This window comes from Fundulus heteroclitus, chromosome 9 (genome assembly GCF_011125445.2).
Source record: "Fundulus heteroclitus isolate FHET01 chromosome 9, MU-UCD_Fhet_4.1, whole genome shotgun sequence".
NCBI classification, from domain to species: domain Eukaryota; kingdom Metazoa; phylum Chordata; class Actinopteri; order Cyprinodontiformes; family Fundulidae; genus Fundulus; species Fundulus heteroclitus.
Genome location: NC_046369.1, coordinates 16,552,859 through 16,572,954, shown reverse-complemented (window position 1 = coordinate 16,572,954; position 20,096 = coordinate 16,552,859). Strand labels below are relative to the sequence as shown.

Here is a 20,096-nt window from a genome sequence, read left to right as displayed (position 1 = left end):
TCATTTATAGAGAACTTTACAAACTAAATAAGTTTCTTACAGCTGCAGCGCTAAACTGAACTTGATCTCTGCCTTTAAAGCACTTTTTTTTTTCTCTTTTTAGATTCAGCAAATTGTTGAAGGAAAGCTCTTTCCCATGAAAGCTCTCGGTTATTTTGCTGTAGTAACAGGAAAAGGTAAACCGTCTCACAGAGTTATCCAGCCTCTGTCTTTATTTTCCTTATTTTTCAAACTAATTTGACCCGCCGTTTCTGTCCCCATTGAAAGGGAGCACCGGCGAAAGCATCGACGCAATTAAAGACTACGAAGAGGACTTCTTCCAGAACTCCAGACTGCTGAGGCAAGTTGATCTCTAAATCAACAAATGGTCATTGTCGGTGCTAAGTGCGTAGTTGAAGACGACTTTTCTGTGCCAAAAGGGACGGTATGCTGAAAGCTCACCAGGTCACCACCAAGAACCTGAGCCTGGCTGTTTCTGACTGCTTCTGGAAGATGGTCAGGGAGTCCGTAGAGCAGCAAGCGGATGTTTTTAAAGGTACGATCAGGCTGACGTTTAGTGGATCTTTGTCTAAACCGTCTTTCAATGTTTTTACAAAAGTATTTACAGGCTTTTAAGCAGCGATTGTAAAGGAACCAGGCAGTGCCACCTCCTCACTCTTCTGGTCTTTCTCTGCCCACCCTGCCACACTTCCCAGGTCCCTCCCCTCGGCCTTCTTCAATTAGTCTAGACAATCACAAGCCATTGCTAACAGCAGAGGAGATTTATAGCTGTGAGACTGCAGTTCCCATAGACCCATTGTGTTGCGCATCGATCCGTATCCCATCAAATCACACACGGCCGGCTTTCATCCTCCGTTCCTCGGCGCCACAAAGCTGCAATTAGACTAATCGGCGGTGTGGCTAGGGAGCTGAGCGAGAAAGGCACCAGGCTTGCTTGGCCTGTGTGTGTCTTTATTTGTGCATAGGTTAGGGCTAAAAACTCCAGGCTTCTGGCCCCATTGCTTCACCTCCTAAGGGACCAGTTAGGGGAGAGTGTGCAAAGTGTCCTCGGCCACTTTTATGAAAGGATGGACACCATTATCAGCCTGAGAGTGGCTTTTATATCATACTATGTGAAAATAAAACAGGCTCTGTGTGGTGATGCTTATCGCCTGTTGATTGTGGGAATCCACTGTTGGAAACGGGGGAGCAAAATAAAATAAAAAAGCTGTTAAGAGTCTGTTAATCTTGTTAAGACCGGGCGTATCATTTTATGATGAATATCCTCAGTCATAACATTAGATCTGGTTTATATCTATGAAGTTTACAGATAATCTTTATATCCCCCCCCCCCCAGCATCACGATTCAACCTGGAGACTGAATGGAAGAACAATTATCCTCGTCTGAGAGAACTGGACAGGGTAAGGCCCACACAGACCCGGTCCATGATGTTTCTCTGTGCTTCTTTTATAGAAATGTGTCTTTGTAGACGTAGAAAAAGAACGGTTTAATGTAGAAATTGCTTCCTGAAAGGGGCGTAGTTCTGCTGAGCTTACTCCATGATGTTTTGCCTCTCCGCAGAATGAACTCTTTGAAAAGGCAAAGAATGAAATTTTGGATGAAGTCATCAGTTTGAGTCAAGTGACTCCCCAACTCTGGTAAGTTTTAAGTAAAGCAATATTTGAACCTGTTTGCAGTTATATGACAATGAATGTATGCCCCAAAAGTGAATTTATTTGGGAAATTCAATTGGATAATATTCCAAAAAAAAGCAAAAAAAAAAAGCAACTGGACTTGTTTTTCATAGTTCACTTCCTCTCCAGAAAGCTTTCTCAATTCAAAAAGTCTGGAGTAATGTGGAGTAACAAAGGCCTTGTAATGGCTTAGATAACATGCAAATTCAACCGAAACAGGTCCACCCCCTTAGTAACGGGCGGTACTCTAAATTAGAATAGTTCTCTAATAACATAACACCAAAAAATACTAAAATGTTCTGTTATTTTCTACGCGATGATTGAAAAGACTGCTGACGTGCAGCAGTCTTTTCAGCAGAAAGACGATAAGGACAAAAAGCAGGTTGCTCAGATGAGGCGGGGGCGATCATGACGCTGGTAACTTCGATCGATCTTTTGAGACGGACGACAGTAGCTGCGGAACGACTGCCGCGTTCACGTAAAGTCGCCACGCCGGCTTTTATATCCCACAGCAGCAGAGCTACTGCCGTCAGTTTTTCTGGGTGATCTCATAAAACCCTTTGAACCAATAGCAATACTGATTGGAAATTCAATGCAAGACAACCCCATTAAACGTTGCGAGGGCGCCACACTTACGGTTTTAGACACAAAAGCAGGATTTCAACAAAGATGCAGTAAATTGTCAATATAATCACCAGGACATGTAGACAGGATATGTTAACAGTTTATTAGCAAAAAAAAAAAAAAACAAGTCGATTTGGGGGTGAGTTACCCTGTAAGTGGTCAGAAAACTCCACTCACCTCAATCGTACAGAAAAGGCCGCTATTACAGCTACCTGGGCTTCTTCATGCCTTGGCATAGCCACAGGCTACAGTAGGTTGTGTGAAAGGAGCCCAGACTGAGCGCATTACTGTACAGTACATGGAAATACTTGTCAGTAGGTCGACATTCCTACATTAAAAAGCCTTTGTTTTATTCTTATGCAGCATTTCTAATTATTTCGTCTTTTGGCTTTTGTGGGGCTTTAAGCCATAATAATGAAACAAAACTTCAATTAATTGAATTATGAAAGTAAATGACCTTTACAATATATTTTTTTAGGCAAGGCAAGGCAAATTTATTTATATAGCACAATTCAGTACAGAGACAATGCAAAGTGCTTTACATGATTAAAATATAGGAATAAAAGCAAGTAGGGATAGAATGTAGAAACAAAAAAAAAACATTTGAAAACAGTAAAACAGTTTAACTTGAACATTCAAAGGCAATTTTAAACAAATGTGTTTTTAATCTCGATTTAAAGGAACTCAGGCTTTAATTAGATGTACATTTATTTATCCATTGGTTGGCAGCCACATCTTACATGACTCGTTTATTGCTCCGTTTGTAGAATCTCAGGGTTATTTAAAGCTCCTAAAGTTTAAGGTTCTGTGTCTGGTCAGAGCCACTTGGATCACGTGTCGGCAGATGTCAGGTGTTATTTAATTTATTTATTTCTATTTAGGATAAACCGCTGGTCCTCTGTCTTTGGTTGATACGTTCTAGACGACTATATATCTAACATCTACAGTGAGGAAAAGGCTGCTTTAATGAGATGTATGCATTGTGTTTTGGCCATCCCCTGTGTGCGTGCCTCTAGTTTTCTTTAATCAATAATCTGATGAATGAGCCGTGGACAGGAGCAGGGGTGGCCCTGTTAGCTAGCCGGCACAATTGAAGATAGGATTTATTGACGGCAGAGGGGAGGCAGCTGGAACAAAGGGAGGGGGGGTGCTGCATGAAATATGAGTAAGTGTTTATGATTAATGAGAAAAGGGGCAGCACTGCTGTGGTAACACGGGGACTCGGGAGGATTTTCAGTTTTGTTCCTGAGTAGGGAGGCGGGGATGCGTTAACCTGCTAACGGGAGCCATTGTGGAGCAGCGCTGGACTTTACTGTCAAAGCTGCTGTGGTTCTGGCTGCAAACGTGAAAGCTGTGGGCAAATTGCTCCATCGCCATTGTTTTTCTTCCCCCCCCAGTGGGTCACTTTGCTGAGCTGCACTGCAAACGTAGAGGGTTTGGATCAGCACATGTATGTTGGATCATTGCTATAAACCTCAACTAAAAAGTACATCTTCACATCTTGAAAACGTTAACTTGGTTTTAAGCAGAAAACTAAGACCAGAACAACAGGCCCACAGACTGTGTTACAAATCGACAAACAGCTGTTATTTGGCTCAGTAGTGGTGTGTTGCATGTTTTTTCTCCACACAGGGAGTCTATTCTGCAGAAGAAGCTCTGGGAACGTGTTTCCACACACGTCATCGAGAACATCTACCTGCCTGCCGCCCAGACAATGGACTCTGGGACCTTTAACACAACTGTAGACATTAAGCTCAAGCAGTGGACTGACAAGCAGCTTCCACACAAGGCACTGGAGGTAAAAGATCAAAATAAAATCTTCACAACTGACCTGATTTTTTTTATCTGATTTTGACTGATTTTTAGGAAGGGCAGATAAGAGAGGAAAGACAAAAATTAACATATATCAACTGATATTGTCACAGCAACATTTACCAACATTATTGCCATTATACGGTTTTTATAAAACTGTGCAGCCCTCCTGTTAGTTGATGAGTTTCCTTTTGACCAGCTGAGAACCAATCAGAGGAAAATTGGCCGATTGTTTGGAGCATCTCTAATTTTTATTTCTTAATCTTCCGTCCTGTGCTGTAATCATTACTGCTTGGCTGCTGCTGATCGCTCCAACACTTTTCACACGAATCCAACACTTTTGACACGAATGCATTTAAAAACTCTTAGTTTTTAAATGTATTTTTGCGCAAATGCCCTTTGCACAATCAAATTCTGTACATACAAGTGTTTTTTAAAAATACTCACCTGTACACTAACTTTCTCCTGCATTGTTTACATTTCAATTGTTTAACTTTTAATCAGTGCTGCACCTTATACTGTATTTTAAATCTACTGTAATTTACAAGCTGTATTCTTGCACTAATGCCCTTTGCAGAATCAATTCTGCACATACAAATGGTTTTAAAAATACTCACCTGTACACTGTGACTTCTCCTGCATTGTTTACATTTCAATTGATTTACTTTTAATCAGCGCTGCACCTTATACTGTAATTTAATTTTTACTGCAATTTTACAAGCTGTATGCAACGAAATGTTGTTCTGTACGCACTCTGTGCATACAAAATGACAAAGTTGTCTAAGTCGAATATAAGACGTTTAAAGAAGCCTTAAATGCCCCGGTTTCCTCGTTTTAATGGCGTCCTCTGCCTTTTCTTTTCCGTCCGTCTTGCCTAATCTTCCCCCTCCAGGTTGCCTGGGAGACATTGCAGGAGGAGTTTGCCCGCTTTATGGCTGAATACAAAGGCAAAGACCAGGACGACATCTTTGACAAGCTGAAGGAGGCGGTGAAGGACGAGAGCATCAAGAGGCACAAGTGGAACGAGAGAGCCATGGACAGCCTGGTAAACACAGAAAGTCAACCCGTCCCGGGCGCAAGAATGCAAAGAGCTCCCACGCTTCTTGATTTACCCTTTCAAATCCGCCACTTTCCACATAATCTGCTGCGACGTTAAAAAACGCTGCTCTTTACGTCTTTGATCCCAAAAAGATCTGTTCTAACAAAGGCCGCCTATACCACTAACTTTCTGTTTAAACTATAATACTTTATGTCACGTCTTGTTTATACCTCTCGCTGCCGTTTTTATCAGAGGGTGATCCAGCACAACGCCTTAGAGGACCGCTCCATCACAGACAAACCTCAGTGGGACGCTGCCATCCAGTTCATGGAGGAAACTCTGCAGTCACGCCTCAAAGACAGTACGTTGGCTATAGCTGCCTTCTGTTGGTCGCTGGATATCAGAGATCTGTGTAGATGTGTCGATTAGTAAAAGTTGCACATCTTTCAATGTGGAAACGTCACTGGTTTCTGCTAAAGCTCATAAAATTAAGTAATTTCCCTCTATGATTATTAAAGTAAGTGTATTCTGATTCTCTGAGAGAAAAATAACATTTCAGTATTCTGTATGGTCTTACCTCATGGGGCGATCGGCTGTTTGTACGTCGCCTCCACCAACGCTGCAAAAAAGGAACTAAAATTAGGTAAAATCCTCTTGAAATTAGTGTATTTTTCATTGATTTGAGCTGGTAAATCAGACTATTTGCCAATGGAATAGGATTTTCACACTTAAAATAAGAAAAATTCATTTCTCTCATCTTATTTCAAGTGGAGGATGTCTAATTATCTTATTTTAGGGGTAGAAATTCTCATTCCATTGGCAAATAGTCTTATTTAGCTGTTCAAATCAAGGAAAAATATACAAATTTCAAGAAAATGTTACTTACTTTTACTTCCATTTTTGCAGTGACTAAAATGTCTGATTGCAAAGTTTAAAAAAAAAAAAAACGTTCACCTTGACTCTTTATGATTCACTCCCAATTCCTCCTCAAGCTGAATCAGTGATCAGAGACATGGTGGGCCCTGACTGGAAACAGAGGTGGATGAACTGGATCAACAGGACACCAGAACAGGTCAGAACCAAAGCACAGAACCGTCTGTCGTCACAAGCAAGGCGCGACGCGAGAAACGCTGCGGCACGCAGATCCGCAGAAATGCTAATAAACGAGCTTATTGGTCTTGTAGCACGTTCGCAACGAAACCAAAAACGAGCTGGATCGCTTGCTGAAGCTGCACGATGACCACACCGCCTACCTGGCCAACGACGAGGTCACCACCGTCAGGAAGAACCTGGAGGGACGGGGCGTAGAAGTGGACCCGGTGCTGGTAAGATAAAAGGCCGGCGATGTGAACAAGGTGTAGATGCGCATCGCACATTACTACTAACCACCTGAATATTGACTCTGTGTCCAGATCAAAGACACGTGGCATCAGCTCTATCGCAGACACTTCTTGCAAAAAGCCCTGACCCACTGCAACCTCTGCAAGAGAGGCTTCTATTACTACCAGAGGCACTTTGTGGACTCTGAGGTTAGCAGGGAGAGTGAAGCGTTATATGCTTGCCTTGTTGTCTCCGCGTGCTCCCACCTGTAACACATCATCCCGGTGTTCTCATCCCTCTTCGTCTTAGCTGGAGTGCAATGACGTGGTGTTGTTCTGGAGGATCCAGAGGATGCTGGTCATCACGGCTAACACGCTCCGGCAGCAGCTCACCAACACTGAGGGTGAGGACGGGGACCGGCTCATAACAGAAGGCTGCTCTAAGACCTCACCAACGAGAGAAAGTTAAAATGGCAAAAAAAAAAAAAAAAAAAAAAGTTTTTTTTTTTTTTTTTTTTTTGGCTATTATGCATTTTAGAAGCTCTAGTTTGTTCAGTTGAAACACTTTATTAGGAACAAGCTTACATTTCATTTTGGAAAGAAAGCAGATGACACCAGCCAGATCAAGCCTGTAGTTTTATTTTATTTTTCCTTTTATAATATCATTGATTTTGGAATTAATCTGCTTAAACACTTCCTGTCTCTTTTTTTTAATTTTATTTTTTAAAGCGATAAAATGTCTCGTTCACAAATAAGGAATGCCTTTTAAAAAAAGTTCTTAGACTTTAGCATCGTTTTTATGGGTTGGTTGTTATATTTTTCTTTTGCAGTGCGGCGGTTGGAGAAAAATGTCAAAGAGGTCTTGGATGACTTTGGGGAAGACATGGAGAAAAAAACTCAACTCATCACCGGCCGCAGAGTCCAGCTGGCTGAGGATCTAAGTAAGAAAAAACAACAATACAACAACCACTACAGTTAAAACCACAAACATTTTTATTCCTTTTTAACTCAAAGGTTCTCAGTAGCAGCACTAAATTTAGTTTGCTTCCTTGTGTTCAAGCTGATTGTCTCTGCTCAGGCTGTAGGCAGTAGAGCAGGTGTCTCCAACTCCAGTCCTTTGAGTCCTGCAACTTTGAGGTGAATCCCTGTTCTAATACGGCTGAATTAAATAAAAGACTCAATGTTAGGAGTTGCAGATCTCCACCACGCTGAGTGTGTAATTCCGCCTACTGATTAGGCTATGCTGGAGCAGGGATGCATCTAAAAAGTTGTAGTAAAGGCGGTTCTTGAGGACTGGAGCTGGAGACCCCAGGAAGAAGTCTGGTCGGTGGTCAGGGGGTGGCAGTAGTGTTTCAGGAATCAGTGTTGACTACTGGCTGCTCCGCTCAGTAGCAGCTGACAGCACAGCCGGGCTAAACAGACAGCTGTAGCCTGAACTGCTTTTTTTTTATAGGAGGGGCTTTGCTCCCATGTTCTTTCAGGTACGTGGTAGATATCTGATAAGCTGCAATCACCTCAGAATACGCACATTATTTAAATCTCAAACCTGGAGATGCCATGTTGAAAAGCTCTTCCATTTATATGGGCTTCAGTTTTATCCCCTTGGCACATGTCTGTGATGGACATGCTTATTACATGTGAAGGGGAGTTTCAGGGTTGCCAACATAATTCAATACTAAAAGATTTATTATTTAATGTTACTCATTTGGGTCAAAATCGATATAAACGACATTTACAAACACTTAACAAACGTACATGTTGTTGCAGTACTTCCGATTGAGTGCTGCAATATCATAGACACTCGGCACCCCCGTCTCTGCAGCAGCTTACCTGACAAAAACGAGGCTCTGCTGCAGGAAGTATGAACTCCAATGTGGCGAGTACTGCCAAAACAAACACACAGGCGACCCTCTTTAGCCGACTAGTCGAACACCAAAGCGTCGCACATAGGAACGTTCCTTGTGAGGGAAGCTGAGAGGGAAAAAAAACAAAATGCTGAACAATGCCACCCATTCATTAATTTATTTACCTTAATGTAACCAGGAAGTCCCCAAAGGAGACCTGGCCGAGGAAGCAGCCATAAAAATAACAATGTAAAATGGACATATCATTATAAACAATACAAAAAATAAATCAAACAGTAAGAATGGAATAAAACATTAGAAGTAAAATTGAAGTTGAGTAAACTCAACAAGAACAGTGACGTCCCACTTTCACTGCATCCTGTATGATATTCTCAAAGTCTGTCATGGACATGAATGTTTGTAAATTATGTTGTTTTTTTTTTTCCTGAGATTACTGCATTACCATGATAAGGAGTCATGCCAAAGTTTTAACATCTAGCTATGCCAACGCTAGATGTTAGGATTTACGCTGCTGTTCGAGAGCAATGCAAAGACGTCAGTAAAGCTCCTGTATCTGCAACAGTGAAGGAGTCAACCTGCTGGACAACTCAAGCTAACGCCGTCTGTCTAAATGTTAGCTTCACCGACGCGGACAGCACATCGACAGGGTCCTGCCGGTCTATGATCAAATCAGCACATTTCTATAATGAACAGTTACTTTTAATTTTTCCCCCCTCACCCAGTGAATTAAGTAGAACGAGGGAACAAGCACACACTGGGTCCATACCACTATGTGTAAAAAAAAAAAAAAAAAAAAAAAAAAACACTAAACCTGCCTGGCCTTGTTAATAACCCGAAGAGGCAAGTCGATCCCAAACGTTTCCAAACAGGCGCGGCTTTCCCCACTTCCCACCACCAAAGCCTCCCGTCTCTGATAGATGTGGGAATGTGGTTTGAATCTGTCACAAACTCACAGAAGATGGAGACACACCTGAGCGCCAACGCCATACTCTCTGACAGCTTCAGTACCTACACCTCTGAGATGTTTTCAGCTATTTTATATTGTATTTACCACACAATGTGGTACATAATTAAGTGAAAGTGAACCAATGAATAAAATCTTAAAAGTGTGGCCTGCATTTGTATTCAGGGCGCTTTAGGTGTTTAAATAAAACGCAGAGCCAACAGTTGCCTCCCTAAGTGACCTAAATAATAAACGGAGTCCGCCTGTGTGTGATTTAATGTCCGTTTGAATCCAGCTGCCGTACGAAGGCATCAGAGGTTTAATGGGAGAACAAACAGGATCATGAAGACAGAGCAACACAGCAGGCAGATTGAGGAGTGAATTGTGGCGAAGCATTTAAAGGAGGGTTACAAAACAACATCCAAAGCTTTGGACACGTCACAGAGCGCTGTTTGCTGCGTCCTCTGAAAATGGAGGAGGTATGACTACCCTGAGCCTGCCAGAATTGACGGGAAGATGGAGGGATAATACAGCGCTGCCCTGAGGTAAAACCTGTTAGGGGCTGCTACAAGTTTACCTTCCAGCAGGACAGCCGTCTGAAAATCTACATGCAGCATTACAACAGAAACATTTAGATCAGAGCATATATGTGTTAGAATGTCCTGGACCTAAATCAACCTAGAACCGCTGGCAGACGCTCTCCTTCCAGTCTGACTGAGCTTGAACTGATTTGGGAGGAAATAATAACAGACATTTCAGTCTGTAGAGGTTTAAACTGGTACCCCAAAAGACTTTAATTAAAGCGAATGCTGCTTCTGCAAAGCATTGACCCAGGTCAGCTAACTACAGTTCATTCCATGACACAACGGGGTGGGAATACTTTTTTGGGCAGCACAGGAATATTATTTTGCCATTTAATAGTTATTCTTAATTTATTCTTTAAGACTTGAAATGAAGCGGAAGATTAAAAACAGATAAAATCTAAAACATTGTTTATGATAAGGACCATAAAAGCGAGATCACCATTTACATGTGGCCTGTGGTTGCGTCACGTCTCCTCTACTCCTCTGTCGGCGCGTTTAACGTCAGCTGTTAGACGCCTACTCTGCCACGAGGTTAACCACCGTAACCACGGCTGTTTTTTGGTCTGCCTGTTTAGATCAGGGGTTAAGAGCCCTTGACGGGAGTTACACCCACACCTTCTCAGGTGAGCTCTGCTCTCAGGGAAAAGGCAAGGCAAATTTATTTATGTAGCACAATTCAGTACAGAGACAATGCAAAGTGCTTTACATGATTAAAATATAGGAATAAAAGCAAGTAGGGATAGATTGTAGAAACAAAAAAAGAACATTTAAAAACGGTTAAACAGTTTAACTTGAACATTCAAAGGCAATTTTACACAAATGTGTTTTTAATTTCGATTTAAAGGAACTCAGGCTTTCCGCACTTCTACAGTTTTCTGGAAGTTTGTTCCAGAGAAGTGGAGCATAGGAACTAAATGCTGCTTCTCCATGTTTGGTTCATGGAAAAGGAGATTTTCTGCGGCAGTTTTCCTGGCATTATGAAATCATCTCACTCTCTGAGATGCTGATCATCCCCCCACACACACACACACGCACACACACACACAGGTCAGCAGGCTAATCCACAGGGTTACTTAATCCAGGTATCCGTCTTTAACTCTCCACCTCCCCACGTTTTCTCATCAAATGTTTCGTTCCTTGACGGAGGGAGACGGAAAGAATAGGAAATCAGAGAGGGGACCTTCACCTCACATCTCTTTCTGTTAGGAAAAAAAAAACGAGGGCGCAAGGAAGGAGAAAGAGGGAGAGACATGAGACGAGGGAAAGGATAAACACACTTAACAAAGGCAGAAATATTCTCCTGGGGGCAGTCTCCTGTTAAGCTCTGTTTGCCCCCCCCCCCCCCCCCTCCCCTGCTCGCAGACAGCCTCTACATTGCTCAGGTTACAAACAGAGGTCAGGTTGGTGCGTCACTGGGGGAGTGTGAAAGCACCTGAAGTGAATGAAGACCAGTGTGCACCGCTGAGGTGTGTGTGTGTGTGTGTGTGTGTGTGTGTGTGTGTGTGTGTGTGTGTGTGTGTGTGTGTGCCCGACAAGCCGCATGGCACAGCGCCACCTCTGGAGCAAAGCCCGGGCCTAATGTGCAAACCCATGAGCTGAGGCCGCCGCTGCTGCTGCTTCCTTTGCCCAAATTAGGAAGCTGCCCCTTTGTGTGTTTGTGTGCGGTTTCATACGAGTGCAACTGGAAGGACATACCGTTGTGCCTAATGTGAGAGAGCACAATGCATTACTGTGCTTCAGCCGCTACAGATGTTTAGAGAAAACCTGACCTGTAGGTGATGTTGCTGCAACCGTTCCAGGCAAGAAAGTTTGTAGTTGTTGCTTTCTAATGATTGGATGTTGGTTCTCGCCGCTAAGCGTCTCCCTGCCTACCTTTCGTTCTGTAAATCGGCTGCTGTCTTTCCGCTATTTCACTTGGTTATTGCATTTTTTTTATCTGAATATGCTGTATTATCAATTAATAATTGCACAATAGGCCCCCGTCCCCCTTTTCTGATAAACTCAGTCTCTTCTGATTTAAAACTTAACTTTAAATCAGTGTTTGTTTATTCATACTTAATCTGGTGCACCCTGTCTTGGTGTTTTTGTCACTGTCCCAGATTTCTGCTGTCGTGTGACAATAAAGGTATTTCTACACCTCCAAAAAGAGAACTAAAAGTAAGTACTTGAATTCAGTGTATTTCCTAGATTTGAACAGCTAAATCAGACTATTTGCCAATGGAATAAGATCTCTGCGCTTAAAATAAGAACAATTCATCTCCATCATCTTATTTCAAGTGCAGAATATCTAATTATCTTATTTTAGGAGTACAAATACTGATTCCATTGGCAAATAGTCTTATGTTAGTCTTAGCTGCTCAAATCAAGGAGAAATAGACTAAATCCAAGAAAAGTCTACTTACTTTTAGTTCCCTTTTTTGCAGTGCTACCCATCAACAACCATGTTAGTAGTTCATACACGAAAACAAAAATGTCTATTTTACACAAAAACAACACATAACTACAAATATTAAAATCAGGGAAACCAACATTTTTAAAGTGGTCTGTATATGAAGCCAATGCTTTAAATATTTTATAATATCATTGCACCTCCTCATGCATAAAATATAATACATTAATCATTTTATGGCAGTAAAACTTAATGACAGTTAACCATGGTATTATAATTTCTGTGCTATGAATAAGATTAATTAAATCCTACTTAAGTTTCAGAAAATTACAGTAAAGAATTACAGAATGACTCAGTTTTTTTGGTTTTGGCGTTTATTAGTTTCAAGTTTCAAATATTGTTACTGATAAATTATTATGATTCTTGGTAAAGTGCCGTCACTGTAGCACTTTAAGTCAAGGATTTTATGCTTCTTGCATTTTCACACCTCAGTTTTTAGTCCATTAGCGTCACAGTTGGGTTTTTGGCACATTTTCTACAATACTATATTCAAAAGAACACCTGGCCACTGCACAACCTCTTACCATAAGCCCCGCAATCTTTATTGGAGGCTTGTTGGCACTGATGAATGCAACAATTTGTAGGAAATGGTGGATTCAGCTTCTATGAAGTGAGGTTATCTGAGGGTTAGGGAACAACAGGTGTCAACAGCGGGTCCTTTAAACAAAGACTGAGGTAATGTTTGGCTTGTCTGCGCATGCAGGAACTTTCTCCGTGTGCCGGGGTGGAAGCAGAACAAAATAAAGCCGTGGTTGTCTGGGCTTGCTCAGCGGAATGCCCTCTCAGCCTCACGCTCACTTTGGCTCCTTTCATCTCCTGCCCCTGCGCCTCCTTATGGCAGCTTCCCTCACAGTGATTAGTGAGGACTCAAGGGGAAGTGCTCCTCTGTTCTGCCCCGCTTCAGGAGTGACGTATGATCTTGAGGTGCTGTGGTTACAATCTTCCTGTGAGCAGGATAGACGGGGAGTAGGAGGCGTTTTAAGTTTGCTCATTCCCTTTTTTAAGTCGTTCACGTTTCTCTGCGTCTGGAAGACGGCGCTTTGCTACTGGGGCCACAATCATAAAATTGAGATTACACGGCGGCCACAAACATTCTGGTGTTTTTGCAAATTAAAGGTGCAAAAATAATCTTATTAGTAGATATTTCTTTTCTTTTTTTTCTTTTTTTTTGTTTTGTTTTAGGTACCCAACAATAAACTATCCGTCCATTCATTTTCTAACTTGCCTATCCCCTTTTTTTATTTTTTTATTTTTTTATTTTTATAGGAAATAAAGAACTCTGATTTTTGTAGAAAACTGATCATACATGCAAAACCTAAAATGGGCTCATTTTATTTAGGCTTAGATAAGTTTTATCTATTTTCAGCGAGTAGAAAAGGATACGGGTTTGCCCTTCTTTCTAATGCCTTACTGTATTTCTTAAGTGAAATCAACGTATGTGCTAATATCTGCTTTTTGTGAAACATTCACTGGATGTCTGTGCAACCATGTACTATGAAATTATAACCAAAACAAAACTTGTTAATAAAATACAAATGCTTTGCATTTGTACTTTCCATTATAGTTAGATTTTAATTTGTCAACTTGTTCGTCTGTCTGTATCCAGGTGAATGAACTGCTTTTGTTGTTGCGCCTAATTTGTACCACTCGTACATTTTGCGACACAAAATTGGCACTTATTCTTCTACAGTTCTTTTACACCACAACAGCGACTTGAAAACGGGCTACAGAGCGTTCAAACCATTTCGGCCTCTGTTATCGTGTACGCAATAAAAAAAGGGGGATCTGCCTTTTTGGTGAAGTCCAGCTCATGCTCAGTCTGACTAAAGCTTGCTACATCCTCAGCGAGAACCAAGAAATTAGCTCTGTCTATTCATACTTCACGAGAAGCTCAGCTTCAGGAGATGGTAACGAACGTTTGTCATGCAGACGTGTTAAGGGAAACAGAAAAACAATCCCGTTTTCCATGGATCTTTTTTGTCTAAACAGGCTCTTTGTCTTGTTGTTAGCCTCATTCTACCAATGCTGCTGTGGTTATGATCATACATACTGAATTATTGACCTGTTTTTAAAAAAAAAAAAAAAAAAACTAAAAGAGTATGTGGCTGTAAAACATTTCACATGTTTTTTCCTCTATTTATCTCTGTCTTGCTTCCATAATCAAAGCTCCGACTGGCCAGCTGCTGACATTTACCAAAATCGCAAGAAGCTTCTCTTTCCATCGTTTCCATCGTCTGTCTCTTCCCCTTTAGTCCCCTTTTTTTCTCTTTTTCCGGTGTCATGATCCAGGAACATCTTTCTTTTGCAACAATACAGTATTTTATAACAACATATGCATATCATGTTAAAGCACTTGACATGAGAGACAGGGATGGAAACTCAAAAATGAAATGAGTAGGGGCTGATTAAAGTGGTGAAACTGGAATAAAACCATCCAAGAGGTACTGAAATGGTTTTTTTTTTCTCCATGCAATGAGAAAGAGGAAGGTCAAGTCTGGGAGCGACAGAAAGGAAAGAAGGGAAACTCATCCAGACTTTTGTTTCCGTGCTCCCAGCACGTTCTAGCTGCAGGGGACCAGGTCCCGCTCCACTTCCTGTCACCTAAACACAAGCACATAGTAATACTTTATAGCAGGTGCTGCTCAGGATGAAATGACATAAACATACATTATTTTTATGGCTTTTTGAATTATAAAAATTATGAAATTTGTGCGGTTGAGTAAAAAAATGACTATTGTAAGGTTTAGCCTCTTAGCCACTACCAATATACAAAAGATGTGAACATCATGGCAGTTAAGGTCCATTAATGAGGACAAACATGATCGACATGCAGAGCAGAAACGACTGACACAGGAAATATAATAGTTTTCCAAATTGCATTTACACAATTTCATACATTGATATTAGGATGATAATTGGGATTCAGTACATTGTGCTCATCTAAATGATTAGAACAGATTATGTAATTAGAACCTATAAATCTAATGTAGAACAAATTGGTTACAACTTGGTCTTTAAATGAGCTGTTGTCGTAAAATTGCCCTCCTAGGCTTGCTCTAACTCTGCTCCGACTGAGTTCCTTGTTTTTTATTTTGTTTTTTTAAATGTACTTTCTCAGCACATTTTTATCAGGCAGCACTTTCTAATCAGACTGGCACAACTTTTTCAGTCTTTACCAGTGAAAACCCTGCATGTCAACAGGTCCACCCTGTATGGATCTGAAAGAATAATTTCTACTGGCTCAAATGAGCTTATTTGCTGTTATAATGAGGTTATTAGGCAGAGCATCTGGTCAGTAGAGCTGACCGGCTGTGTCTTTATAAAGTAATTTGGAAAAAAAGAGGCAATGTTGTAATAATAATAATAATAATACTAATAATAAATAAACATCAACAGCGATTTAGCGTATTCTAAAAACAAAGTATCTTCCCCTGTTCATCTTAAAGTTGTTGATTCAGTTAGAGCTGCTGAGGTGATATGGTTGGAACCAGTCCCCACTGTCACTCTGAAAGTGTACCTTTGCAGAGAAGATGTCACGGTTCCCTTCTAGACATGTAGCCAACAGATTTAGTTTACATCAAATAATAGAAAAGCGCACATTGATCCAGCAACGGGGTCTGTGTGGGTGTATAATAGCCACCATAGAACCGTAGAACCATGCCGTGTTCTTAGACACCGATCAGGGCCCAGCTGCATGTGCACGCTTGGCAAAGATGACGAGTTAATGTTTTTCCACACACTTGTACTAAGGAAAGAAGAGATTCTCTGAGTGACAAAGAACAGATCTGACTTTACATCGGAGCTTTCCACCTCACACTTTGGGTTCATAAGGTGGATTGTTACCTGGGCTGAGTTCAGCCCTCATCTGAGACCCAAAGCAGACTAAAAAAAAAAACTTCAGACCCCAGATCTTCTTGAGTCAAAGGCTGACCTGTATGGTTGGACCTTCAATCACCTCACAAATAGAAAACATAAAAATGGAGTCCTTCTGGGTGCAGATGCATGTTTAATTTGAGATAATTTCTTTAAATTAGTCTGTAAGCACCCGGATCTTTAGATCTAAAAACGTTCAGCATCTACGAGCTTGCCGTAAAGTCTGACGCTCTAAAGCCATGCGCGATGTTTGTCGATTAGACCAGTGAAGTCATCATCTGGTTCTTCTCAAAGTTTTTTTTTTTCTCTGTAAATGTTGCTGTTTTCCTTTAGTCTGGCCTTTGGCTGACCCCAGGCTCTGACCCATTCAGACCTACGTATCCCTCTCCCCGGGTTGGGGTCCTCACTCCCAGGCATCTGTTTTCTAGATAAGACCCCTGAGTGCTGCGGCTGATTCATTGCTCTGCCACTGACATGGCATTCAGGCTGCCGACCGACACACTCACTTTCCCTGCATGCACCTCTCCTGTGGCTTTAGTTTTTATAGCAACCATCCAGATTCGGTGACAAATCAAAGCTTCTCTGTTTGTTGCATTAAGAGGTCCGGCTTCAGAGGTGGGAAGCACAGTGTTCAGATGCTCAGGGGACCTTGGCCGCCCGGCGATACGAGAGCTTTGTTCATGAATGACGGGCGTTTAGGACAGGAACCCGCTCCTTCTGCTGACCATGAACTGCTGCTGAATACTAAAGCAACTTCTTTGGCTCCGGTCTTCAGCTACTGAAATCGTTCTCTTGCCACTTCTTTACAACAGCCTCCAATTCTCTGTGGCTCCTCCCGTTCACATCCTGTGAGGAAGATTGCCCATCTTGAGTTAAAGGGGATTAGTTTGCAGACCCCCCACCCCACACACACACACACACACACACACACACACACACATCTTCTTCTTCTCTCTGTTCCCCTTCTCGTCTGTGCTGGTCACTTGTCCAGCAGGCCTGCGTAGTCTAATTACAGGTCAATTAAATACTTTTTTGTCTCAGCGCTCCTTCTGCCAGCTCTTCGGCCGGCGGAGGCTTATTGGGCTCTGCTGAGTGCCAGTGAATGAGATATCATTTCATGTGGAGATCAGCAGAGGGACGGCCTTAAAAGAAAGGATTTGGGGGGAAACGGCTTCCCAGATTTTTTTTTTTTTTTACTCCTCCACCCTCTGCAACCCACACACACCCGAGCATCTCAAAGACGGGGCCTCTGAGATTGAGGGTAGAGGATTATGGGAATATTCATGGCCAGATAAAGGGGTGAGCGGTTGAATGACTGTGTTTTGGGGCTCATCTCTTAAGTAAACAGCCGCTTAAATGGAGTCTTAAACCGCTACTCCCTTTTTTGCACAGTGAGAAACGGGCAGCGGTGACTCTGACCACTGTTTTTTGTTTCATTTCCACAGGATGGTGAAAGGAAAGGCAAGTCCTGGCCTCTTCTTTATCGTGCTGTGGTCTTTTTGGCTGAAAACAGATGGTGTTTGGGGGTGGGGGGGGGAATAAAATTCAGTCTCACAGTTTTTATTCCCAGAAGCTTTTCATACTCGGCCGAAGCCTCCTGGTTCCTGAGAGCTGCCGGGTGCATCTTCCTGTAAGGGAGGTTTTTAGGGTCGCATCTCTGATTTAAGTCATTTTCACCAATTTTTTTATTAGATTAATAAATTCAGGTATGCGTGAACAATCAACATGACAGAAGAAGTGGAATGACGACACATAAACTAGATAGAAATACCAGAGGGGGAAAAAAAATAACACTAAGAATAAGATGATTACAGCTGAAGCCATACATGTAATACGGGACTAATTGAGATACTTCTGCATAGCTTTGAGCATTTCTTTCATTAAAACGTGATGATGATGATGGTAATAATAATAGTGGTAAGGAACTTTCTGCAAAATGCTAAGGTCCACATTTAATCTGACACAGGTTAAACTATATACCACGACTGGTCATTTTATCCATTGGGGCAGCAGAAGTGGAGCTAGTGTCCTAGTGGGCTAACTCCTTCAAGGAGGGTAGTGGTGGAAATATGCCTGAAGTGATCCGTTTTTTTTCAGGCTTTAGTTTTCCTACCTGTACTCAATATAGCCTGAGCCACAGCACACAAACATAAACAGAGATGTGACGCAGTGAGGGTTTTGTGGTTCCTGCATGGAGGTGGGCAGGTCAGGCCTGATGATCCTGATGGTCGTGACTTGTCACGTTTTTATTCGGACAAACACAGGCCAGACCGAATGATGGTGTAGATGATGAGCAGCGGGTCCTGCAGAAGTTTGTACATCTTGAGTTGCTGCAGGACGTCCCTTCTCTGCTGGACCTTTTTTTCCAGTGTCTTTGTGGAACAGCTCAGGTCCTGACTGTGATGAGGAGGGTGATGGGAGGCAGGGTGTGGTGTTCTCTGGAAGTCCACCATCACGTGTTAAGCTCTAGGTGGTTCTGACGGCGCCTGGATCAGACCAATGACCAAAAAAGTTTCCCAGACTGGTGCAGTCAGTTGTGTGCAGAGAGAAGAGGAGTCGTTAAAAGACAGACCCCTGGGGGGCGCTGTTGCTGATGGTTGTTGTGCGGGAGAGGATGCTCCCCAGTCTCCTCTGCTGCTGCCGGCCAAGTTAACGGTTGGCTGATTGTGGTCACCACCTGATTTCTCTGTGCATATTTTAAAATAAACCAATAACCAAGGGAACGATACCAGGTTTATTATTTGTTAGAAAATTTAGTTTTTTCTTGCATGTGACAGTGGGATCGGATCGTTGACACACCTTATAGGACCCATTTGTAACTTCTTGCAGCTGGTATCGTTCTTGCTTTTTAACGCGACCTCTGAACGCGCTCAATTCAGTTGTATTTAAATAGCGCCAATTCAAGAAACATGTCATATCAAGGCACTTTACAAAGTCAAATTCAATCATATTATACAGATTGGTCAAAAATGTCCTATATAAGGAAACCGGTTGATTGCATCAAAGTCCCGACAAGCAGCATTCACTCCTGGAGAAGCGTAGAGCCACAGGGAGAGTCGTCTGCATTGTCCATGGCTTTGCAGCAATCCCTCATACTGAGCAAGCATGAGACGACAGTGGGAAGAAAAACTCCCCATTAACGGGAAGGAAAACCTTCAGCAGAACTGGGCTCAGTATGAATGGTCATCTGCCTCGACCGACTGGGGTTACAGAAGACAGAGACACAACAAGAGAGACAAAAAAGCACAGAAGCACACATTGATCTAGTAATCTGTTCTACATTAGATGGTAGTAGCAGGTGAGCCGTCTTCTCTGGATGATGTCACAGTTAACAGAACGCCAGACCAGGTGTACCTACTATGAAGAAAAAAGAGAGATTAAAAAGTTAAAAGCTGAAATGACAACAGTCATTTCAATGCAATGCAAAACTGGAGAACAGTAGAAATCAGTAGAGTGAGAAAAATAGGCCCTGATGTCCTCCAGTAGCCTCAGAGGTCTACAGCTGACCTCCAGCTCTTCGCCCACCACTGGAAGGATCGCTGTTGGCTGACCGGTTTTTGCTCGTTCTAGATTTGAAATCCAAGTAGAGCCACTTCATCAACATCCACATCCAAACCCCATAATAAACGTTGGAGCTTGATCCGGGGGATTTCCCATATTTGTATGCTTTGACAGTCAGGACCCTCCCGCCCTCGTCGTCCCTCGCAGCCCGAGGTCAGGCAGATGTCTCTAATCCTGTCCCCGTCGGCCCTGGATCGAGTGATGTTGCCTTGTGGTCAGGGCACTACGCCTAATCTGTTTGCCGCATTGAGCCGGGCCCTCCGGTGGGCTGCCTGTTGCAGTGGCGTACCGCAGGCTTATGTTTCATGCAGCTGCAAACCTGCTGCTGCGACTTGTCGGCGTTCCCCCTCCAC

General features: G+C 42.4%; 1 protein-coding gene across 7 annotated transcripts in view; it reads left to right on the top strand.

Moving 5' to 3' along the window:
- Nucleotides 1-20,096, top strand: part of opa1 (OPA1 mitochondrial dynamin like GTPase) — a 41,080-nt gene that overhangs the window by 17,729 nt on the left and 3,255 nt on the right. For all 7 annotated transcript variants that reach the window (XM_036141098.1, XM_036141097.1, XM_036141096.1 and 4 more), the window contains 13 exons: nucleotides 104-176; nucleotides 268-340; nucleotides 420-535; nucleotides 1,337-1,401; nucleotides 1,562-1,638; nucleotides 3,931-4,096; nucleotides 5,003-5,155; nucleotides 5,402-5,510; nucleotides 6,142-6,221; nucleotides 6,334-6,474; nucleotides 6,562-6,678; nucleotides 6,779-6,872; nucleotides 7,299-7,409. In XM_036141098.1, coding sequence (XP_035996991.1) covers nucleotides 104-176; nucleotides 268-340; nucleotides 420-535; nucleotides 1,337-1,401; nucleotides 1,562-1,638; nucleotides 3,931-4,096; nucleotides 5,003-5,155; nucleotides 5,402-5,510; nucleotides 6,142-6,221; nucleotides 6,334-6,474; nucleotides 6,562-6,678; nucleotides 6,779-6,872; nucleotides 7,299-7,409 — 1,375 coding nt within the window. The remainder of the gene's footprint in view (nucleotides 1-103; nucleotides 177-267; nucleotides 341-419; nucleotides 536-1,336; nucleotides 1,402-1,561; nucleotides 1,639-3,930; nucleotides 4,097-5,002; nucleotides 5,156-5,401; nucleotides 5,511-6,141; nucleotides 6,222-6,333; nucleotides 6,475-6,561; nucleotides 6,679-6,778; nucleotides 6,873-7,298; nucleotides 7,410-20,096) is intronic.